The 18,220-nt window shown below is 38.6% G+C and overlaps 1 protein-coding gene across 1 annotated transcript in view; it reads left to right on the forward strand.

Moving 5' to 3' along the window:
• The window catches only part of LOC110109354 (serine/threonine-protein phosphatase 4 regulatory subunit 3B), a 102,119-nt gene that overhangs the window by 15,836 nt on the left and 68,063 nt on the right, over positions 1-18,220 (forward strand). Inside the window, exons 3-6 of the mRNA XM_020840388.2 lie at positions 2,742-2,844; positions 2,942-3,026; positions 3,112-3,161; positions 11,241-11,320. Of these exons, the coding sequence (XP_020696047.1) occupies positions 2,742-2,844; positions 2,942-3,026; positions 3,112-3,161; positions 11,241-11,320 (318 nt within the window). The remainder of the gene's footprint in view (positions 1-2,741; positions 2,845-2,941; positions 3,027-3,111; positions 3,162-11,240; positions 11,321-18,220) is intronic.

Here is an 18,220-nt window from a genome sequence, read left to right on the forward strand (position 1 = left end):
TTTTTTTATTCCTCTTTTTGGGTTAAATACCGTTCAGTGGGCTGTTTTAATCTTTTCATGGGATGCACTATTGGGCCAATACTTTAGGTATTGATTTTGAAGATCTTGGCTGAGAAAACATTGGACTGCATGTGATGAGGACATCAAAAGATCAACGGCTATGATGTGGAGTTTATTATTTTCTTTTGTGTCTTATGTACTAGTTTATTTTGTTTTCATGTTTTCCCATTTTACCCCTAGGGGTGGTCATTTGATATTGTAGCCCCGAGGGCATTTATGTCTTTTAGTTTTTGTTTTATTTTGGCCTATTTATAGGAGGCCTCATGCATTGTACTAGTCATTGATGAATGAAATGAAAATTGCTCCCTTTTGTTCTCTTTGTGAGTGCATAACAAGATCTCTTAGTGAGTTCTTCCTTTGAGATCTCTTGGTGAGTTCTCTAGTTTATTTTATGTTTATTCGTTCACCATCTCTCTCTCATTAGAAGCTCCACAAAATCACCTTCACCCAAACCCTAGCCGGCGGCTCCCCCACCTTGGATCTTGCCGCCCGCCACCACCACCATCCCGGCCAACCACCTCCCGCCGCCCCTCCCCTTCCGGCCAACTCCCCTCCCTCATCCCATGTTGAATTTGAAATTTAGAATTCAAATTTTGAATTCTTTCCAAATTTGGAATTCCAAATTAGGAAAGTTTGCATGATTGATTCAATTTCAATTTATTTTAATTTGGAGTTTTCAAAATACTTGTCCACATCATCCACCTAAGTTTGGAAACTCTTTCCCCTCTCTCCCCAAATTTCTCATGAAGCATTGACTACTTTCCTAAAATAACTCCTTGATTTTAGGCTATCATATTAATTGAATTTCAATTTGAATTTGAAATTCAAATTAATCTTAATTGATAGACCTCCTATTTGGAAACTTTCCTTTTCTTACAAAATCTGAGATTTAATTCAGATTTTAATAAATCTTTGATTAGTGTTGTGGTCCCCACTCACTAATGACAATTAATCTCTTCCCTCTCTATATGTGGCTGGCCCTTCATGAGACTTTTCTCTCTCCTATTGCATAATTGCTCCCCATTTAATTCTCCCTAAATTCCCTCTCATCCACTTTAATTCTCACAATTAGAATTTGAATTCAAATTCAAATTCATCCCTCCAATTTCACTTAATCTGAATTTAATTATATTGGCCACCTAAGCAAGTACTGGATCCCAAATATTTTCTCCCACAGCTGCCCACGGATTCCCCACTAAAATCCATTAGTTCTTGTGCAACCCGGAGAGGAAAGTCACCGATTTCCCCTCCTTCCACTTGCTGTCCAGAAATCTGGAATGGTTCGAAGTGCTGCCCTGAGATTTAGGACCTAGAAAGCTGCTGTCCAGGGCCTTCCGATTGCTGTCCAAGCCAAGTCAGGTTCACTTGCTGTCTACCACTCAGGAGCTGCCAAACTGCTGTCCAAAGTTGCTGTCCACATAGTTCAGCAGGCTCCCCTGCACCACGCCTTCAACAGGAAGGCCCCCAACTGCTGCCAAGAACTCCTTAGTCATTCTAAATTGCTGTCCTAACTTTGGAGACTAATGATGCTGCTGATCTGAGGCTTCCAACTACTACCTAGTGCTTGATAATGGTGAACTCTTTCCCTTAGTCTCTTATCTTCATAGTTATCCTACTATGTGATTTAATTGATTCATAAGAAGCTTGTTAATTATTCTCCGCTAAAGCCTAGAAGTTGGAAGAGTTGAGTGAGGGATCATCTTGTAGTGACTAGTCTTATTGTTAGTGGAGGGATTCATGATTGAAACCTACCTCGCATGCAATGTTAAGAGTAATTGATTACTTTTGTGGTTTTAACTTTTATGTATGTGACTTAGCCTAAACTTATGACACCACGCTCGTGTTTTATCTCGTCGTTTTATCGCTTAAAAGCTTTTAAATAATATTGTTCTCTAGATCAAGCGTGCAAGTTCCTAATTCACCATCCATTCACATATGTTTCACATCAGCATGCTATAAGAGTTCTTTTTGTCGTAGGTAGTATAAGCTTAAATATATTATTTTGTTAACAAGTTATGTTGCACTCTATGTTGCATGGATGAATTGCGGGAAATGTGAATGGGTGTACCAAGTGTTGCTCCATGCTTCAATGCCCTTTATTTAAGGTCTGATGAAATTTTTAGAAAGGATTGAACCCTAATTTTTTGAGGCAAATGCCACCAGATAAATTAATTTGGCTTTCCCAATTTGGTATTTTGTTATCTTATGGTTTATTTTTTCATGCTATATATGATATGATTTTCAGAGCATTGAGGGTCAACTTGGTTTGTTATCTACTCCTTACCACGGTTTCATTAGAGCTATACAATGTGGTATTTTGCTATCTATTTTGTTAATTAGTTATGTCGCACTTTATGTTGTATGAATGAATTGTGGGAAATTTGAGTGGGTATAACAAGTTGTTGTCAATGTTGAAGTGGTTCAAAGAAGCGTATAAATAATAATGCATGGTCATGTTTAGTAAATCTACTGTTTCTTTCCAGTTGTGAAGTTTATGTCATGAAAGTAGAGACGCCACAATGCCCTTTATCTAAAGTCTGATGAAGTTTTGGGAAAGAATAAACCCTAAGTTTTGGGAGAGGAATGCAACACTGACTAAATTCTTTTGGCTTTCCCAATGTGCTGTTTTGCTATCTTGTAGCTTATTTTTCCATGCTATAATTTGATGATACGATTTTCAGAGGTCTGAGGATCAACTTGGTTTGATTGTTATTGATGAAGAAGATAATGATACCTTACTTGTGCACTGTATTTCATCAGATGAAATCTATAGAAGGCAAGAAGGTGCACTCGCATATCAGCTGTGGTGGTGTTAAGCATTTTTCCAATCATGTTACTTTGTAGTAATTGACATTCTTTTTATTTTTTATTTTATTTTTAGATACAATTATCTCTTGGAGAGATCCAGATATCTCTACAGAATTGGCTCTTAGCTTCCAAGAGGCTGCAGGATGCTCCTATATATGGTTAACATTAACATCTGCACTTAATATAGTTGGAGTTCTTTGTTGTGGATATTGATACACATCCTTTTTCCTTTTTCCTTGCTAGGGACAACATATGCAATGTGCAGCGCAATCTCCATTTCAATAGTCTTAGTAGTAAGTACAATTCTTGTTTTATTACTTATATTGCTCGAGGTCTTTGTTTTGGAACTCAAAATATTAATCTGGGTTGTCATTGCTTTGGGAAGGTTATCACGTGACATTCATTTCTTTTGTAATACAAATATCAAAGACGACTTATTTATTGGTATACCACCTAAAATAAACCACCTTTCCTTTTATCATACCTGAACTTGAAAACATGAATGCAATTTGAGTGATTTGAGATACTTACTGGTTTTCCTTACTGTTATATTGTTTACAAATGTATAGCTAACTGGCTTTGAGTTGAATTTAAAGCATGCTCATTCATATTCTTAGGGTTACTGCACGTCATCTATTGTTTATTTGGTGCTCATCACCTTCGATGAGAATTCAAATTTAGTGGTGAATAGAACATGAAGTCTTATGAACGCATTAAGAAGACCAAGTTGCCAAAGTGCACAATCAAGAAAACTTTCAACATTTACTAAAATTTACATAAGTTAAACAACCTTCCGTTTTTTATTGACGTTAAACAGTTATATGTGCGAGGCTGGGGATACATATATAAAAAGGCAAGATATGAAGCTCCCACTAAAATTAAAGTATCACAATTTTATCTAGTAATTATGAAACTGAAAATCATTACATGCATTTAAATTTCCAGTATACTTGACTAATACTGGAAAATCAACTAAAATGGTCAATGCGCTTTACAAATCATTAGCTTTACCATGTTGAAACTTGTTGGCCATTAGATCACATAATACTATTTCCTTTTTCATCATTAAATAAATAAGGAATGGTGAGATAAGTTCAATCAAGATAGACACACTCTTTCAAATGTAAATCTAAAGGAGCAACTCCTAAAATAGACTCCAATAAAACAAGAGGATGCTCATTTCTCAAATTAGGCTCAGAATAATTCAGATTCAGATTACTGTCTTCCGAATTCAATTTCAATATGCTCAAGGTTAGATCAGTTTCTTTCGGGATCAAATTAATATCATCCAGACAGACCTTATCCAATGGAATATCCTTGATGAGATTAGGATCAGGATGGGCTAAGGTATCAATGTTTAAAGGTTCTAAATCTCCTACATTAGGGTTTAAATTATGCAGGGAGTCTAATTCAATGACTTAACTTTCATCCTCAAAGAAGTCCTCATTATCAGTGATATTATTAGTATCAACGAAATGGATGCACCCAGCCTCAGGTTTAGGGGACTTTTCCTTTGTAATGCTTCTTTTGGGTAACATTACACTTGCAGGGTCAAAGACTGGAGAAACCAAAGGTTGGGTAGCCTTAGAATTCTTACTAATTTGACAGGTGGTAAAGTCACTCACGAGGTGAGGTAAACGGGATCCACCACGTAGAGAGGATGCATGCTCAGACAAGGTGGACTGGGATGGCTAGGAGTCGGCCTAAGTGGGGAGTCATATGGGACCGATCCAACAGAAGACCCAATAGAGGGTCGACCATCAAGGCTAGGTGAAAACCTACTGGGTGGGGCAGCAACCCTGATGTTACTAAGGGATGGGTGGTTTCCATCACAGTGATGTCCATGGGTTGTCCCGACAAAAGAAGCAGGGTGGTGTTCCAGATGAAGATCACTAGGTGTTGGAGCCACTATGTGAGTGAGAGTGGTATGTCGGACATATTTAGGGGTAACCACAGAGGCAGGGAACTGAGTAACCACCGCTTGGTGAGGACTAGGAGTCACGGTATCATATTGGAGTGTAAAAGGTGAGTAGGACTGACTTTCACGTGTAGGGTGCTTGAGAATGTTGTACCCTAAAGTTTGATGAACAGGGGGTGACCTAATCTTAAAATCAGATGGTTGGCTACAACTAGGGGAAATATATTTTAATCTAAGTTCTCGTCTCATGTCTTTCCAATCGTAAGTAGGGTATTCACCACGAGACTCTTTATGATCTTTCAACCTCATCCAAAATTGACGAGCACAACCATTCAGGCGAGACTTAGCAATGCTCACCTGGCAGGATTCAGGTATATAACGAGATTCAAAATAGTCTTTTAATTATTTAATCCATTCCTTAAAGTAGTAAGGATCTGAGGAACCATCAAAGGTGGGCATACGGTTATAAGACTCTAAGTGAGGTTATTGCGGCTTGGACTCAAGACTAGGTTGATAAGTATAGTGGGTAGTCTTCCGACTAACATGATTGACTGAATGAGACACGTACCTAGAGTGGGGAGAGTCAACATGTTTCTCCTTCATGGTTTTAGTTATAGAGCCCACTAGAATAACAAGGTCATTCAACTTCTTTTGAAGTCTTATCGGGTCTATTGGGAAGCGCTAAGTGATACCTAATGAAGATTGGGTGTAAAAGACATCACTCTATAAGGAGAAAACACAATTATTGACTCGCTATATGGTGTAGGAATGATGTGGACAGCAAGCATAACAGTAATTTAAACTAGGTTAAATGATGATATGTATGCAACAATACATAAGAATAGGGGTGTCAATTTTTGACACGACCCGAACCTGACCCGAAAAAATCCGGGTTAGGGTCAACCCGAACCCGAAACGGGTCGGGTTCGGGTTCAACAAATCAACCCGTTTTAAAAATCGGGTCGGATTCGAGTTGACCCAGCAACCCAAAATTGACACAAAAACTCATATTTGACCCAAAAAATTGAGATTGACTCGTTTTGACCCGAAAATTGAAGATTGACCCCATTTTGACCTGAAAACTAGCAATTTTAGATCAAATTCGGGTCATTCGTGTCGTGTGGGGTTGACCCGGAACCGAATCGGGTCGGGTTTGGAAACCGGACCCGTTTTTAAAAATGGGTCGGGTTCGGGTTGATCCGAATAGTGCCGGGTCAGTTCTGGGTTTGACCTGAACCCGACCCGTTGATCTGAATTGACACCCCTACATAAGAATGGTTAGGTATGGTTAGGTAAGCTCGTAGGATGACTTCTAGCACATGTAACACATGCTAGCCATGCTCTGATATCAAGATGATGTAATACATAAATGCATAGATGATTCTATTAAGAAATTTGTACGCTTAATATTTAAAGAGCCACAATAATTATATTTTTATATGGATTTTAAACTACAAAATAAAACACAAAGAGTGGTAAGACAAGCTTAGGCTAAATCACATGCATATGAGTTAAGATCATAAAACAGTCAATATAATCTAACATTGCATACATGATTGATTTTTAACAATAAATCCCTAGACTAAAAATGAGATTAATACTATGAAGGATCCCTCACACAACTATATAATTTACTAGGCTTTAGCGGAGGACTAACACGATTTCAGCGAATCAATTAATTCCACAATTGAAAGTTAGGAAAATAAAAGAGTGAGGGAAAGAGTTCACCGAATCATGGGTTTGGGGGCTTTGGGGAACCAACTAGGTCTTTCCAGTCGGGACGGTCACCTCCTTTGGCTGAATTTCCTCGGGACAACAACCTGGATCCTGTTCGGGGAATAGGGGCAAAAGCTGGAGGACTTTGGAGCAACAGAACTGCTGTTTCTGCTGCTGAAATTCTTCTGTACAGCTGCTATGAGAGCCTTGGCACCAGTTTAGACTATCCAGAAATTCTGGATAGCAGGATGCTCCTGCTGGAATGCATGGACAGCTAGCAGGTTGTTCTGAAAATAAGTGGGAAACGTTATTGTGGACTCCAATGGAGACAGCCAGGTTTAGGAGAGATTAGTGAGGGCTTGATTTGAGGGTTTAAGGAAGGAAATTAAATAGATAGGAGAGGGGAAGGAGGGGTGACAACCGAGGGGAATTAAGAGGCGTTTAATTAGGGCTAGGTGGCAAAGTGGAGAGAGAAAGGGGATAGAGTGGGACCGGCCATATGGTGAGGGGTTTAATAGGTCTAGGTTCAATGTATGTGGGCCCGGAGGAATTTAATTAGTGATGATCATTAAATTTGAGATTGAATTCAGATTTACTAGAATTGGGAGGTTTCCTAATTTGAGTTTATTAATAGGGAAAGCTTTAAAATTCAAATATAAATTTGAATTCACATGATGTAACTTTACAAATTATTGGTGAGATAAATTAGGAAAGTAATTAAGGTAGATTTGAATTTTGAAATTCAAAATTCAAGAGTAATCGGTGGAGGGGCCGGTGGCTTGGGGCTGTGGTGATGGCTGACGGGTTAGGGAAAGGAAATAAATGGTTAGGGATGGGCTTGGCCGGCGGCAACGATTGGGAGGGAGATGTCTTGGTGGTGTGGAGGTGGAAAAGGGAAGTTTGTGTATGAGTGACTGACAGCTTTAAGGGGTTGGGAGCTTGGGGTGGTCGGCGGCTATGGGGTGGAGGTAAACCTAGGTAGACGACTAGGGAGAGGGGGAAAAGAGAAAAAAAGATAGGGAAGAAAATATAAAAAACAATGAACCCGGACTCTTCCAAGGTTGGTGGGTGATCTGTTGCCCTTCACCAAGGGACTTTCTCCAAGTTCTCTCCAAGAACCCTCAAACTCTCACAAGAGTAAAATGTAGAAATTTTATTCATCATCTTTAACCAAAAATACAAGAGAACTAGCCTATAAATAGGTCTCATGAAAAGAAAAGAAACAATGACTAAAATGCCCTTCGGGCTACAACACACATGACCACCCCTAGGGGTAAAATTGGAAAAAAAATAGAAATAATAAATAAATTAGTACATAAAACACAAAAAAATTCCAGATCGTAGTCGTTGATCTCTGATGTTTTCATCAATAAGACTATAAAGGAATTTGCTGAAAAACTTGAATTATGGATGCCAACCTTAGAGTCTTAAGGTATTCTTTTGGTAGATCTAAAACTTAATATATAGAGTATAATTTTAATATTAATAGATGTTGTGGTGGGATTGTGATATTGGGTGATTAACTCATTAAAAGTGCACGTTTTAGATATCTCAGATTTATTGTAAAAAGCGATGGTGAAATATTTGAGGATATTATTAGTAGAATTCAAGTTGGATGGTTGAAGTGAAAGAATGCATCATGTTTGTTGTGTTATAGAAAAATACATCTCAAATTTAATGGAAAATTTTATAAGATGGTGGTGAGACCTGCAAAGCTTTTTGTCGCAGAATGTTGTCCATTAAAGAAAAACATAAAATTTAGTGTTGAAGATATGAGGATGTTGAGGCGGATGGGGCTTTACACTTAGCGACAAAATGCAAAATGAGTATATATGTGAATATGTGAAAATATTGGAGTAGCTCATTTGGCAGATAAGATTAGAGAGGGCCGTCTTAGATGATTTTGGCTCATAAAAAGTTTTCCTTCCGATGATCCTGTTAGAAGGGTGGATGTATTAGAGTTGACTTATGTTAAGAAAGATAGAGATAGACCTAAAAAGATTTGATTAAAAAGTATTAAAAATGATATTTTTTATTACATTTAAATGGAAATTTACTCTTAATAGGATACAATGAAGAAAAAACATTCACATAGCTCACCCTGTTTAGTGGGATAAGAGCTTATTGTTATTGTTGTTGTCTATTGACTTCTAGCCATTTCTTTCTTTATGGACCACTTTTTCTCATTTGGTCTCTAAAACGTGCCTTAATTTTATGGTGCCCACTTTGACTGACATCACCTTTTCCTTTCTTGAGATACATTTCATGAATGTCATGCTATTATCTTATGTTTTTCTTGTATGCTTTTCTTTCTGATGGGTTCCTTAATTATATAGTGCTGTATATTATAAGTTGGTGAAAAAAATAAACTTTTTGGGCTATTGATCCATCCCCTTTTGTTACAAATGTTTGTGATTAGGACATCAACAGGAGATTTTGACGCGTCTATCATCGGAGGAATCATAGATTGACGGCTACGATTCAAAGTCTTTATTTATGATGCATTTATGTATTTTATTTTTATTTATGTTCTGGTTTACTATTGTACCTTTGAGAGGGATTAGTTTATGTTGTAGTCCTGAGGGCATTTGAGTCTTTGTGTTTTCTTTTATTTTGAGGCCTATATATATGAGAGCCCTCACTATTGTATTGGATGATGATTGATGAATGAAATTTCAGCTCTTGTTCTTCGTTTCTTTGTGAGCTCTTGAGAGAAGAGAGAACCCTAGGAGAGAGCCAAAGTAATACTCGACAGCCGCCGGAAGAGTCCGGGCTCTCGGTTTCCTCTTTCCCTTTCTTCCTCCCCATCCTTTCTACTCACCTACCGCCGACCAAGTCTCCTTTCCCTCCTCCCACACCACCGGCCACTCTTCCTCTCCACCCAACTTGCCAGCCTAATTCCCCACTACCGTCGGCCAACCCTCCTTTCCCTCCTCCTCCACCCCTAGCCGCTGGCCTAAGCCCTCTTTCCCAAGCCCTAGCTATTGGCTCCCTTCCCCTACATTCATTACTTTCTTAAATTAGCCCACTATTGATTTGGAAAGTATCCTAATTCGAATTGAAAGAAATTTGAATTTCGAATTCTTTCCTAATTAATATTTCTTATTTTAGGAAGTTTTCAATCATCACAAATATGAAATTAATTCAGATTTAATTCCCCCAATCAATAATTAATGCAAGGATCCACATACATCGAATGTGACACCCTTTTCTCTCCCTTCTTTGGCCGCCCCCCCCCTCCCACATTCTCTCTCTTTTAATTATTGCTCCCTATTAAGCTATCAAAAATTTGTCGGCTTTCTTCAAGGTTGGCCGCCTACTTACTCCCTTATTAAGGGAGATTTGAATTTCAAAATTATTCCCTCCCTTTCCATTCAAAACTTGAAATTAAAATTCAGATTTTAATTTATTGCCTCTCCACCCACATAAATGAAAAACTGAAATTAAAGAAGCCTCTTCGCCTAGCCTTGGCCGACCTCTCCAACCTTCCCCTCCTCTTCCTCTCTTCTCCATTATTTCATACATCCCCATGGAAGAAGCTATGCAACCCGGCCTTCTCCGCATGAATGACCGATCCTGAAAGAGACCACAGATTCGTATACGATCATCAAGGATGAGTAGACGTGTTGAGATCATCCTTCTTCGACCTCAACTTGAAGATCGACGACACCGTTGACGACTACGTCGACCGGATCATCTTCGCTTTGATGTCTTCCATCGACTAGCACCAAATCTCTGGATAATGGCGAGTTATTGGACATCCACCGGCTTCTTCCCCTCCGGCTAGCATTTTTTTGTGCAGTACTGCAGGCGTCTTCTGTCTCTTAGTGGCGTCATTCGGTTTTTTGAAATTATTCTTCCTCTAAAACAACCCTCAAGAGTGAGAGTGAGGGGAACTCAAGGTGAACTTTCTATTTGTTAACATGTGGATTTCTTTTATTTATGCATTTAGCTTTATTATAATTTTTTTGTTATTTTAAATCGCCCTTCTAATCTAGCTTGTAACTGTATGTCAAAGCACATCAACAACTAAGAAATCCTAGAATCTAGTCTTGTGAAACATTAATTTTAAAATTAGCAAGTTTAACAAAATTTTTATTAAATTCCTGCAATTCCTTTTATGTTTCACATCAGTTTGTCTTATACCTTTTGCAACCAAGTTTATCAATTTGATTCCTTCAATGCAGGTAGTACTGAAAATTGCCCATGCAAAGCTTACAAATTTGTAGCTGCAGTTGAAGATCTTCATATTATAAACTGCTTTTACTAAAACTTCTGATGAAACTTATGATAATTCTATGAAGATGTTTACTCTTCTTATCTTGGAGTATAATACTGAGTTGGACTACTATTTAATATGCTTATGGGGATTACTGTAGGAATTAATCAGTGTATTAAAATGTTAGCGTTAACTTGCAAACAATAAGATAGTGCCAAATTTATGATTATAGAAGCCACTGTGATCCTTGTGAAGATTTTTGTAACTTGCTTCCTGACGCTGGCATGAATTTAGAAGATGAAATCTTTAGCATTTGGTAAAAAAAGTTTGTGCCAAATCATTTTCAGTTCTTTGCCAAGCATAACTCTTTAAGACCGTTTATATGCACTTCTTTTTTATGTTTGATGACTTTTACCTTTTATCGTTTAGGAATATGTTTTAACATTTATAGTTAATTGTGACGGTATTGGAGATTTGCTGTACGGCTAATGGAGAAATGACTGTTTCTTAAATGTGCAGGTGAATCATTCCATACGGTTAACAATGACTTGAAAGATTTTCCTTCACTTCAAATGTCCACCCTCCCATTGATTTTAAAGGTTTGAATCTTATATGAATCCTTTTCATGTAGTATGCACTTCAATAATTTTGGTTGGGGTTTGCATTTTTGAACTTGAGTATGCAAATGAGTGTTTTATTTGTATAAATTAACATATTTGATTTTTATGTTCTATAGTTAACTGTTCTTTGGTATGTCTTCCACTTGTATTCTACTTTCATTTGCTTGCCACTCGTGCTCTATTACTATTTGTTGTTCCTTTTCTTGCTTATGATCGAGGAAGCTCTTTGAAAATTTCAAAATTAACCCTGGATGGATAAATATTTAAAGTTAAATTTAGGAGGGGCTTGATTGCAAATATCAAATTAAAATTTCAAAATATGGAGGCACCAATGGAGAGGAAAGAGAAATGTATGTGGAGAGAATCAATGAAACTACTTGAAAATTTCTCCTCAATTTCTTTTCCTTTCCTATAGAGCATACCACTTTTGAGGAGATAATCTTGGTGTTATTTGCTACTTTTAAGGGTTAATTTCTATTTTATTTTATTTATTTGAATTTAAATGAATTTATCAATGTTTCTTGAATTGCACTATAAAATAGAGAGGGAGTTGTTATATGAAAGTTGGAATTGAATGGAATTTTAATTGCTTATTTAAAAAATGTCCCCTTCTCCAATCACTTGTCATCTCTCTCGCTCTTTTTTTTCTTCTCCCCCTCTTCCCTCCTTTGTTACGGCTTCTAAAATCAAGGCCTAATGGTTTTCCTTCTCTCTCTCTCAACAACTAATGGCCTCTTGTAGTACAATTTTGGGTATTTACATTTTTAGGAGAACTGAAGTTTTTAATATTCATTTTTTTTTCAAATAATCAGTGATAGGAGCAATAAGAGTACTGAAGTTTTTAATAAACATTCGATAGAAAGAAGCTAAGCCATGAAACCCACTCACCTCGCTTATAATTTTAGGAGTATGCCAATTTTGAATTGCCTCAATTTTTAGAGGATCAACCTTAATTCCCTTAGCAGACACAATGTATTCCAAAAATGTTAAACTTGAAGTCATGAAAGAACATTTTTTAAGATTGATGTACAATTTTTTCTCTGTTAGTGTTTGTAGAATTTGCCTCACATGATTAAAATGCTCAGAAGGGTGAATGCTATAAATCAGAATATCATCGAAGTACACCACAACAAACTTTCTAATAAAAGATCTTAAAACATGATTTATTGTTCTCATAAAAGTGCTCGGAGCTTTAGAAAGCCCAAAAGGCATAACAAGCCATTCGTATAATCCTTAGTTTTAAAAGCAGTTTTCCATTCATCTCCAGGTCTTATTCTAATTTGGTGATACCCACTTCTCAAATTAATTTTGGAAAAGATTTTGGCACAGCTTAACATGTCCAACATGTCATCCAGCCTAGGAATTGGAAATCTATTCTTGATGGTGATTTTATTTATAGCCCGACTATCCACATACATCCTTCACGTTTCATCTTTTTTAGGAGTTAGCAAAGCAGGCACACCACAAGGACTTGAGCTTTCCTTAATCAAACCTTTCTCTAACAGTTCTGTCACGTGCTTAAAAAGTTCATCATGTTCAGTTGGACTCATTCTGTAATGAGAAAGATTAGGCAAAGTGGCTTCAGGTATTAAATCAATGTGATGTTGAATGTCTCTCATCGGTGGCAAACCTATTGGCAACTCTTCAGGTGTTATATTAGTAAATTCATCAATTAAAGGTTGAATTTCTTTAGGAATTTGAAGAGTTGAATCAGCTTCTTTCCCTAATACCAAATAAGCTACCTCAGATTGTTTCAAATCATTTGTATTCAGTAGCAGTTTAGGAGTGTTTATTTTGGCGACTTTGGTATTTTTGGCAGGCGAACCAGGAACATGTTTTTGAGGATAAAGAGTGAATTCTTTATTGTTTTGAATCAAAGTGTAAGTGTTCTTTTCCCCATTATGAATGATTTTGTGATCGAATTTCCAAGGACGACCCAATAAGATATGTCATAGTTCAAGAGGTATGACATCGCAAACAACTTGATCTTTGAAAAAACTCCCAATTGTTAAGTTAACAGAGTATTGTTTTGTTATAGGAACATCACTCCCTCCTTGAACCAAGATATTTTATAAGGTTTGGCAAGTGGTTTGGATTTCAACTTGAGCTTATCAACCATGATTTGTGAAACGAAATTACCCGAACTCCCGCTAACGATTATAAGAGTGCAAATTTTTCCCTCAACGGTGCAAGTGGTTTTGAAAATGTTTCTCCTAAGCCACCTATCCGCATTTTCAATTTTTGTTGTTAAAACTTGTTGGATTACTAACAGTTGTTCACCTTCCAAATCCACATAATGAGCTAAAAGGAAGAGTACCTTTTCAAATTAATGAGCTAAATAGTGCAATTACTCCTCCAAATAATGAGCTAAACATCAACTCAAGCAATAATGAGCTAGAATCAAGTAGCTCCCAAATTTTCAGCTCACAACCAAAGCAGCCAAGGCCCAACCTGAGAGCAGTCAAGGCCCAACCCGAGAGGCAATAAGCAGCCTAAAGAACAAAAGAACTCAAGAAGCTGGTACACCCAAGGTTTGCCATGCCCAAGTATATCCTACTCTTGATTATTGAATGTTTTCCACATATGATAGCATAAAAAAAAACTAAACAAATATTTTAATATTTAAATTACAATAAAACGAAAATAACTGAAATAATGCATGCATCAAACATAAAATAGAAAATACATCAAAAATACAGACTCTGAATCGTAGCCGTCGATCCACGACTACGTCGACGATACACATGTCGAAATCTCCGATTGATGTCCTCATAAAAAAGTTACATGAAATAGTAGTTACATAGGATGCCATCATAAAAAGAACATAATATTATGTATAAAGATAACATAAAGTAGAACAAGGTCTATCCAAAAAGACAGAAGTATGTTGAAATTTAGTCACCTGCTAAGTTCATAATGTCAAAATTATCAGGGGAATTATTGTGTTTAACTTGGAATCTAGTAAATCTAGGAGAATGAAGGAAGACTTTTTTATTGGTACCTGAAACCTTTTATCCACTAAAATAGATAATATCTTCTAAAATCATGCTTGGAGCTTGGATCCACTTTAGAACAATCAAATGTAGTATTGATGAATACATTTATAATATCCTATGGAGAAAAATAGTATGAGCAATAGAGAGACCCTCAATAGGTTGACATATATATAACCCGGACTTCAACTCCGCGGTAGAGGAGTCTCAACATCCAAAACTAATGCTAGTAGAGATGGAGGAGCAGGGGCGTAGTATTTTCCCACAAATCATCAGCAACATGCGAAGGCATTAACTAAAAAATTGAATTTAATGTGATATCTTGAGCATGAGAACCTGTTGGGAGACCAAGGCATGGGGAACTTCTCCCAACAACCTGGAAAGCTCCATTTTATCAAGAGTATTAAAAAAAATAAAAAATAAAAACATGCCTATGATATTGTGGTCAAAAGAGCTAACCACAATAAAAGGAACTCTAAAGGATAATTTTTTTAATCATGGATTGGACTCAAAGCAATCAATATAGTCATGTTCGAAAATTTCACTAGGCTTGCAATATGCGGCAAGCATTAAAGTTCCACCTTTTGCCAATAGCCATGCGAAGAAGTGCAAATCTATTCCTCCTGTTCCGAAGGGATAAACATGTATATCTTAATAAGAGCACAAGCCACAAATGGTTGAGAGAGTCTAGCCGTAGCAACATCCACTTGTATTGGTTTGCCAAACATCAATACCCAAACTATATAGTGTTGATTGGTTGATGTAGTGGACATGGAGATGAGGGGAAAAAACCTAAATATGTAGGCTAATGGGCTTCCTAGAATTTCAAAGTATGGAGATGATAGGAAATATTTGATTTCAAGTACTTCCTAATCACTTTAGTCAAAGATCTCACAGCAAAACTGCTGTCCACAGCAGTAAATCAGCCAAAACAGTGGGAAAAACACGAGAAAATGATAGAAACACGAAGTAAGAACTTGTATTTTACTAGAAGATGAAAAGAAAATAGCAAAGATACAAGGATCCTCTATTCGAGAGGAGGATCGCACTCTCCCAAGTCTCTAGAATACGATCTAGAGCCCAAATCAACAAGAAGAACAAGAGAAAACTTCAAAAACAATCACATAACCCTAAACCACCCCATTACTCCCTACTTAATGCATACAATTCAAAATAGACACAAAAGGACCTAATTGCCCTCACTTCCCTTCGTTTTGGCTCCAAGAAACCATTTGAAATTCAAATGGGTCCCACCTCTAGCCTCCCTGCGATTTCCGCTGCTTTCTCCGCCCGCTTCCTTCGGTAGACGCGAACCGGCCCGCTGGATTGGGCCGGCTGGACCGGTCCAGGGAGGACCGGTCTAACATTACCGCCCTCCCAAAGAACCACCTTGTCCTCAAGGTGGAAGTCAGGAAACTGTTGCTGCATCCGCTCGTATGGCTCCCACGTGGCCTCGTAGTCAGGGAGATTCTTCCATTTGATCAGGACTTCTGTGGTTCCATCTGCTTTTTGGCGAACCTCCATGAGCTCCAAAGGTTCCAATATCATTTCCATCTCTTCTGTTAATGTTCCTGGTAACTCGGAACTGGTAGCATAATTTCCAATGGCTCTCCTTAGCTGGGATACATGGAAAACTGGATGGATCGTCGCTGTTGGTGGTAACTTCAAACGATATGCCACAGCTCCAATTTTCTCCAGTACTTCATAAGGACCGAAGTACCTTGGAGCAAGCTTCTCATTCCTCCGATTGGCGATCGTTTTCTGTCGATATGGGCGGAGTTTCAAAAATACCTTCTCGCCCACCTCAAACTGAATATCCTTTCGATGCCCATCAGCCTGCTTCTTCATAATCTGTTGAGCCTTCAACAGATGTCTTTTTAACTCTTCCAATGTCTTATCCCTTTCCTCCAAATACTCCTCTACTGAAGACACGGGTGTGCTGCTACTCCCAAAATGCTGGATCCCTTCCGTACAACACCTTAAATGGAGTCATCTGAGAGGCTGAATGAAAAGAGGTGTTGTACCAGTACTCGGCCCATGATAGCCATTTAGCCCATAGCTTGGGTGTTTCTGATGCGAAGCATCTCAGATAAGTTTCCAAGCTCCTGTTGACTACTTCTGTTTGGCCATCCGTCTGTGGGTGGTACGTCGTACTTCTCTTTAGCACTGTCCCCTGCAGTCTGAATAATTCCTTCCAGAAAAGGCTGAGAAACACCTTATCTCTGTCTGAGACTATCGCTTCTGGTACTCCGTGTAGTCTGACTATCTCCCTGATGAAAACTGACGCTACTGTCACCGCGGTATATGGGTGGCGTAGAGGAATAAAATGAGCATATTTGCTCAATCTATCCACTACCACCAAAATCACTGTGAATCCCTCAGAGCGGGGTAGCCCATCAATGAAGTCCATAGATATCTCCTCCCAGACTCGTCCTGGTAAAGCCAAAGGCTGCAGTAACCCTCCTGGTGACATAGCTAGATACTTATTTCTTTGGCATATCTCACACCTAGATACCATCTCTTCCACATCTCTGTGCATACCTTTCCAGTACAGCTCTGCCGCTAGTCTCCTATAGGTCTTTAGCACTCCTGAATGACCTCCTATTGCAGTTCCGTGGAACTCCTGGAGCAACTGTGGGATGTGTACTGATGTTTTGGGCAACACAAATCTCCCCTGATACAACAATCTCTCCCCCTCCAATGTGTACCCTGGATGGCCGCCCTTTTCCTTTACTAACTCAGCTCTGATCTTGCTTAATTCTTCATCTTTAGCACTCTCCTCTTTTATGGCTTCCCAATCTAGCATCATTGGAATTGACACAGCTACTGCATGCAGTTCACCCATGCACCTGGACAAGGCATCTGCCGCCTTATTTTCCACCCCAGGCCTGTACTGTATTTCAAAATCATACCCGAGCAGTTTTGATAGCCACCTCTGATGCTCCTCTGTCACCATGCGCTGCTCCAGCAAATATTTCAGGCTCCTTTGGTCGGTCCGGACGATGAAATGTCTTCCAAGTAAGTAAGGACGCCACTTTTGGATGGCCAAAACAATTGCCATCAATTCCCTCTCATAGACAGATTTCAAACGGGCCCTGGCAGTCAACACTTGGCTGAAATAAGCAATGGGCTTGTGGTTCTGCATCAGCACTGCTCCTAGCCCGTATCCTGATGCATCAGTCTCCACTATAAAGGCTTGAGTAAAATCCGGTAAAGCTAAGACCGGCACTGTGGTCATAGCTTTCTTCAACTGCTCAAATGCTGTCGTAGCTGCCTCCCCCCATAAGAAGCCATCTTTCTTCAACTGCTCTGTGAGTGGCCAAGCTATAGTGCTGTATCCCTTCACAAATCTTCTGTAGTACCCTGTAAGCCCTAGGAATCCCCTCAGCTCCTTTAGGTTTTTGGGCAATGGCCATTTAAGCATGGCTTCAATCTTGGACTGGTCTGCTGCTACCCCTTCCTTGGATACCACATGACCCAGGTACTCCACACTAGCTTGTGCGAAGCAGCACTTCTTCAAGTTAGCTCTCAATTGGTGCTTCCGGAGAACCTCTAACACCTTCTTCAAATGTCCCCAGTGCTCTTCCTCTGTTCTGCTATACACTAAAATGTCATCGAAGAATACCAGAACAAATCGCCTCAGATACTGTTTGAAAATCGTATTCATGAGGGCCTGGAAAGTGGCTGGAGCATTGGTGAGGCCAAAGGGCATCACCAGGAACTCATAGTGGCCCTCATGAGTTCTGAAGGCGGTCTTGGGTACATCTTCTTTCTTCATTCGAATCTGATGATATCCAGATTTCAGGTCGATCTTGCTGAAAATCACCGTTCCGCTCAATTCATCCAACAATTCGTCAATCACTGGTATGGGAAACTTATCAGGTAC

The sequence above is a fragment of the Dendrobium catenatum genome, unplaced genomic scaffold, assembly GCF_001605985.2.
Source record: "Dendrobium catenatum unplaced genomic scaffold, ASM160598v2 fragScaff_scaffold_1296, whole genome shotgun sequence".
Taxonomy (NCBI): domain Eukaryota; kingdom Viridiplantae; phylum Streptophyta; class Magnoliopsida; order Asparagales; family Orchidaceae; genus Dendrobium; species Dendrobium catenatum.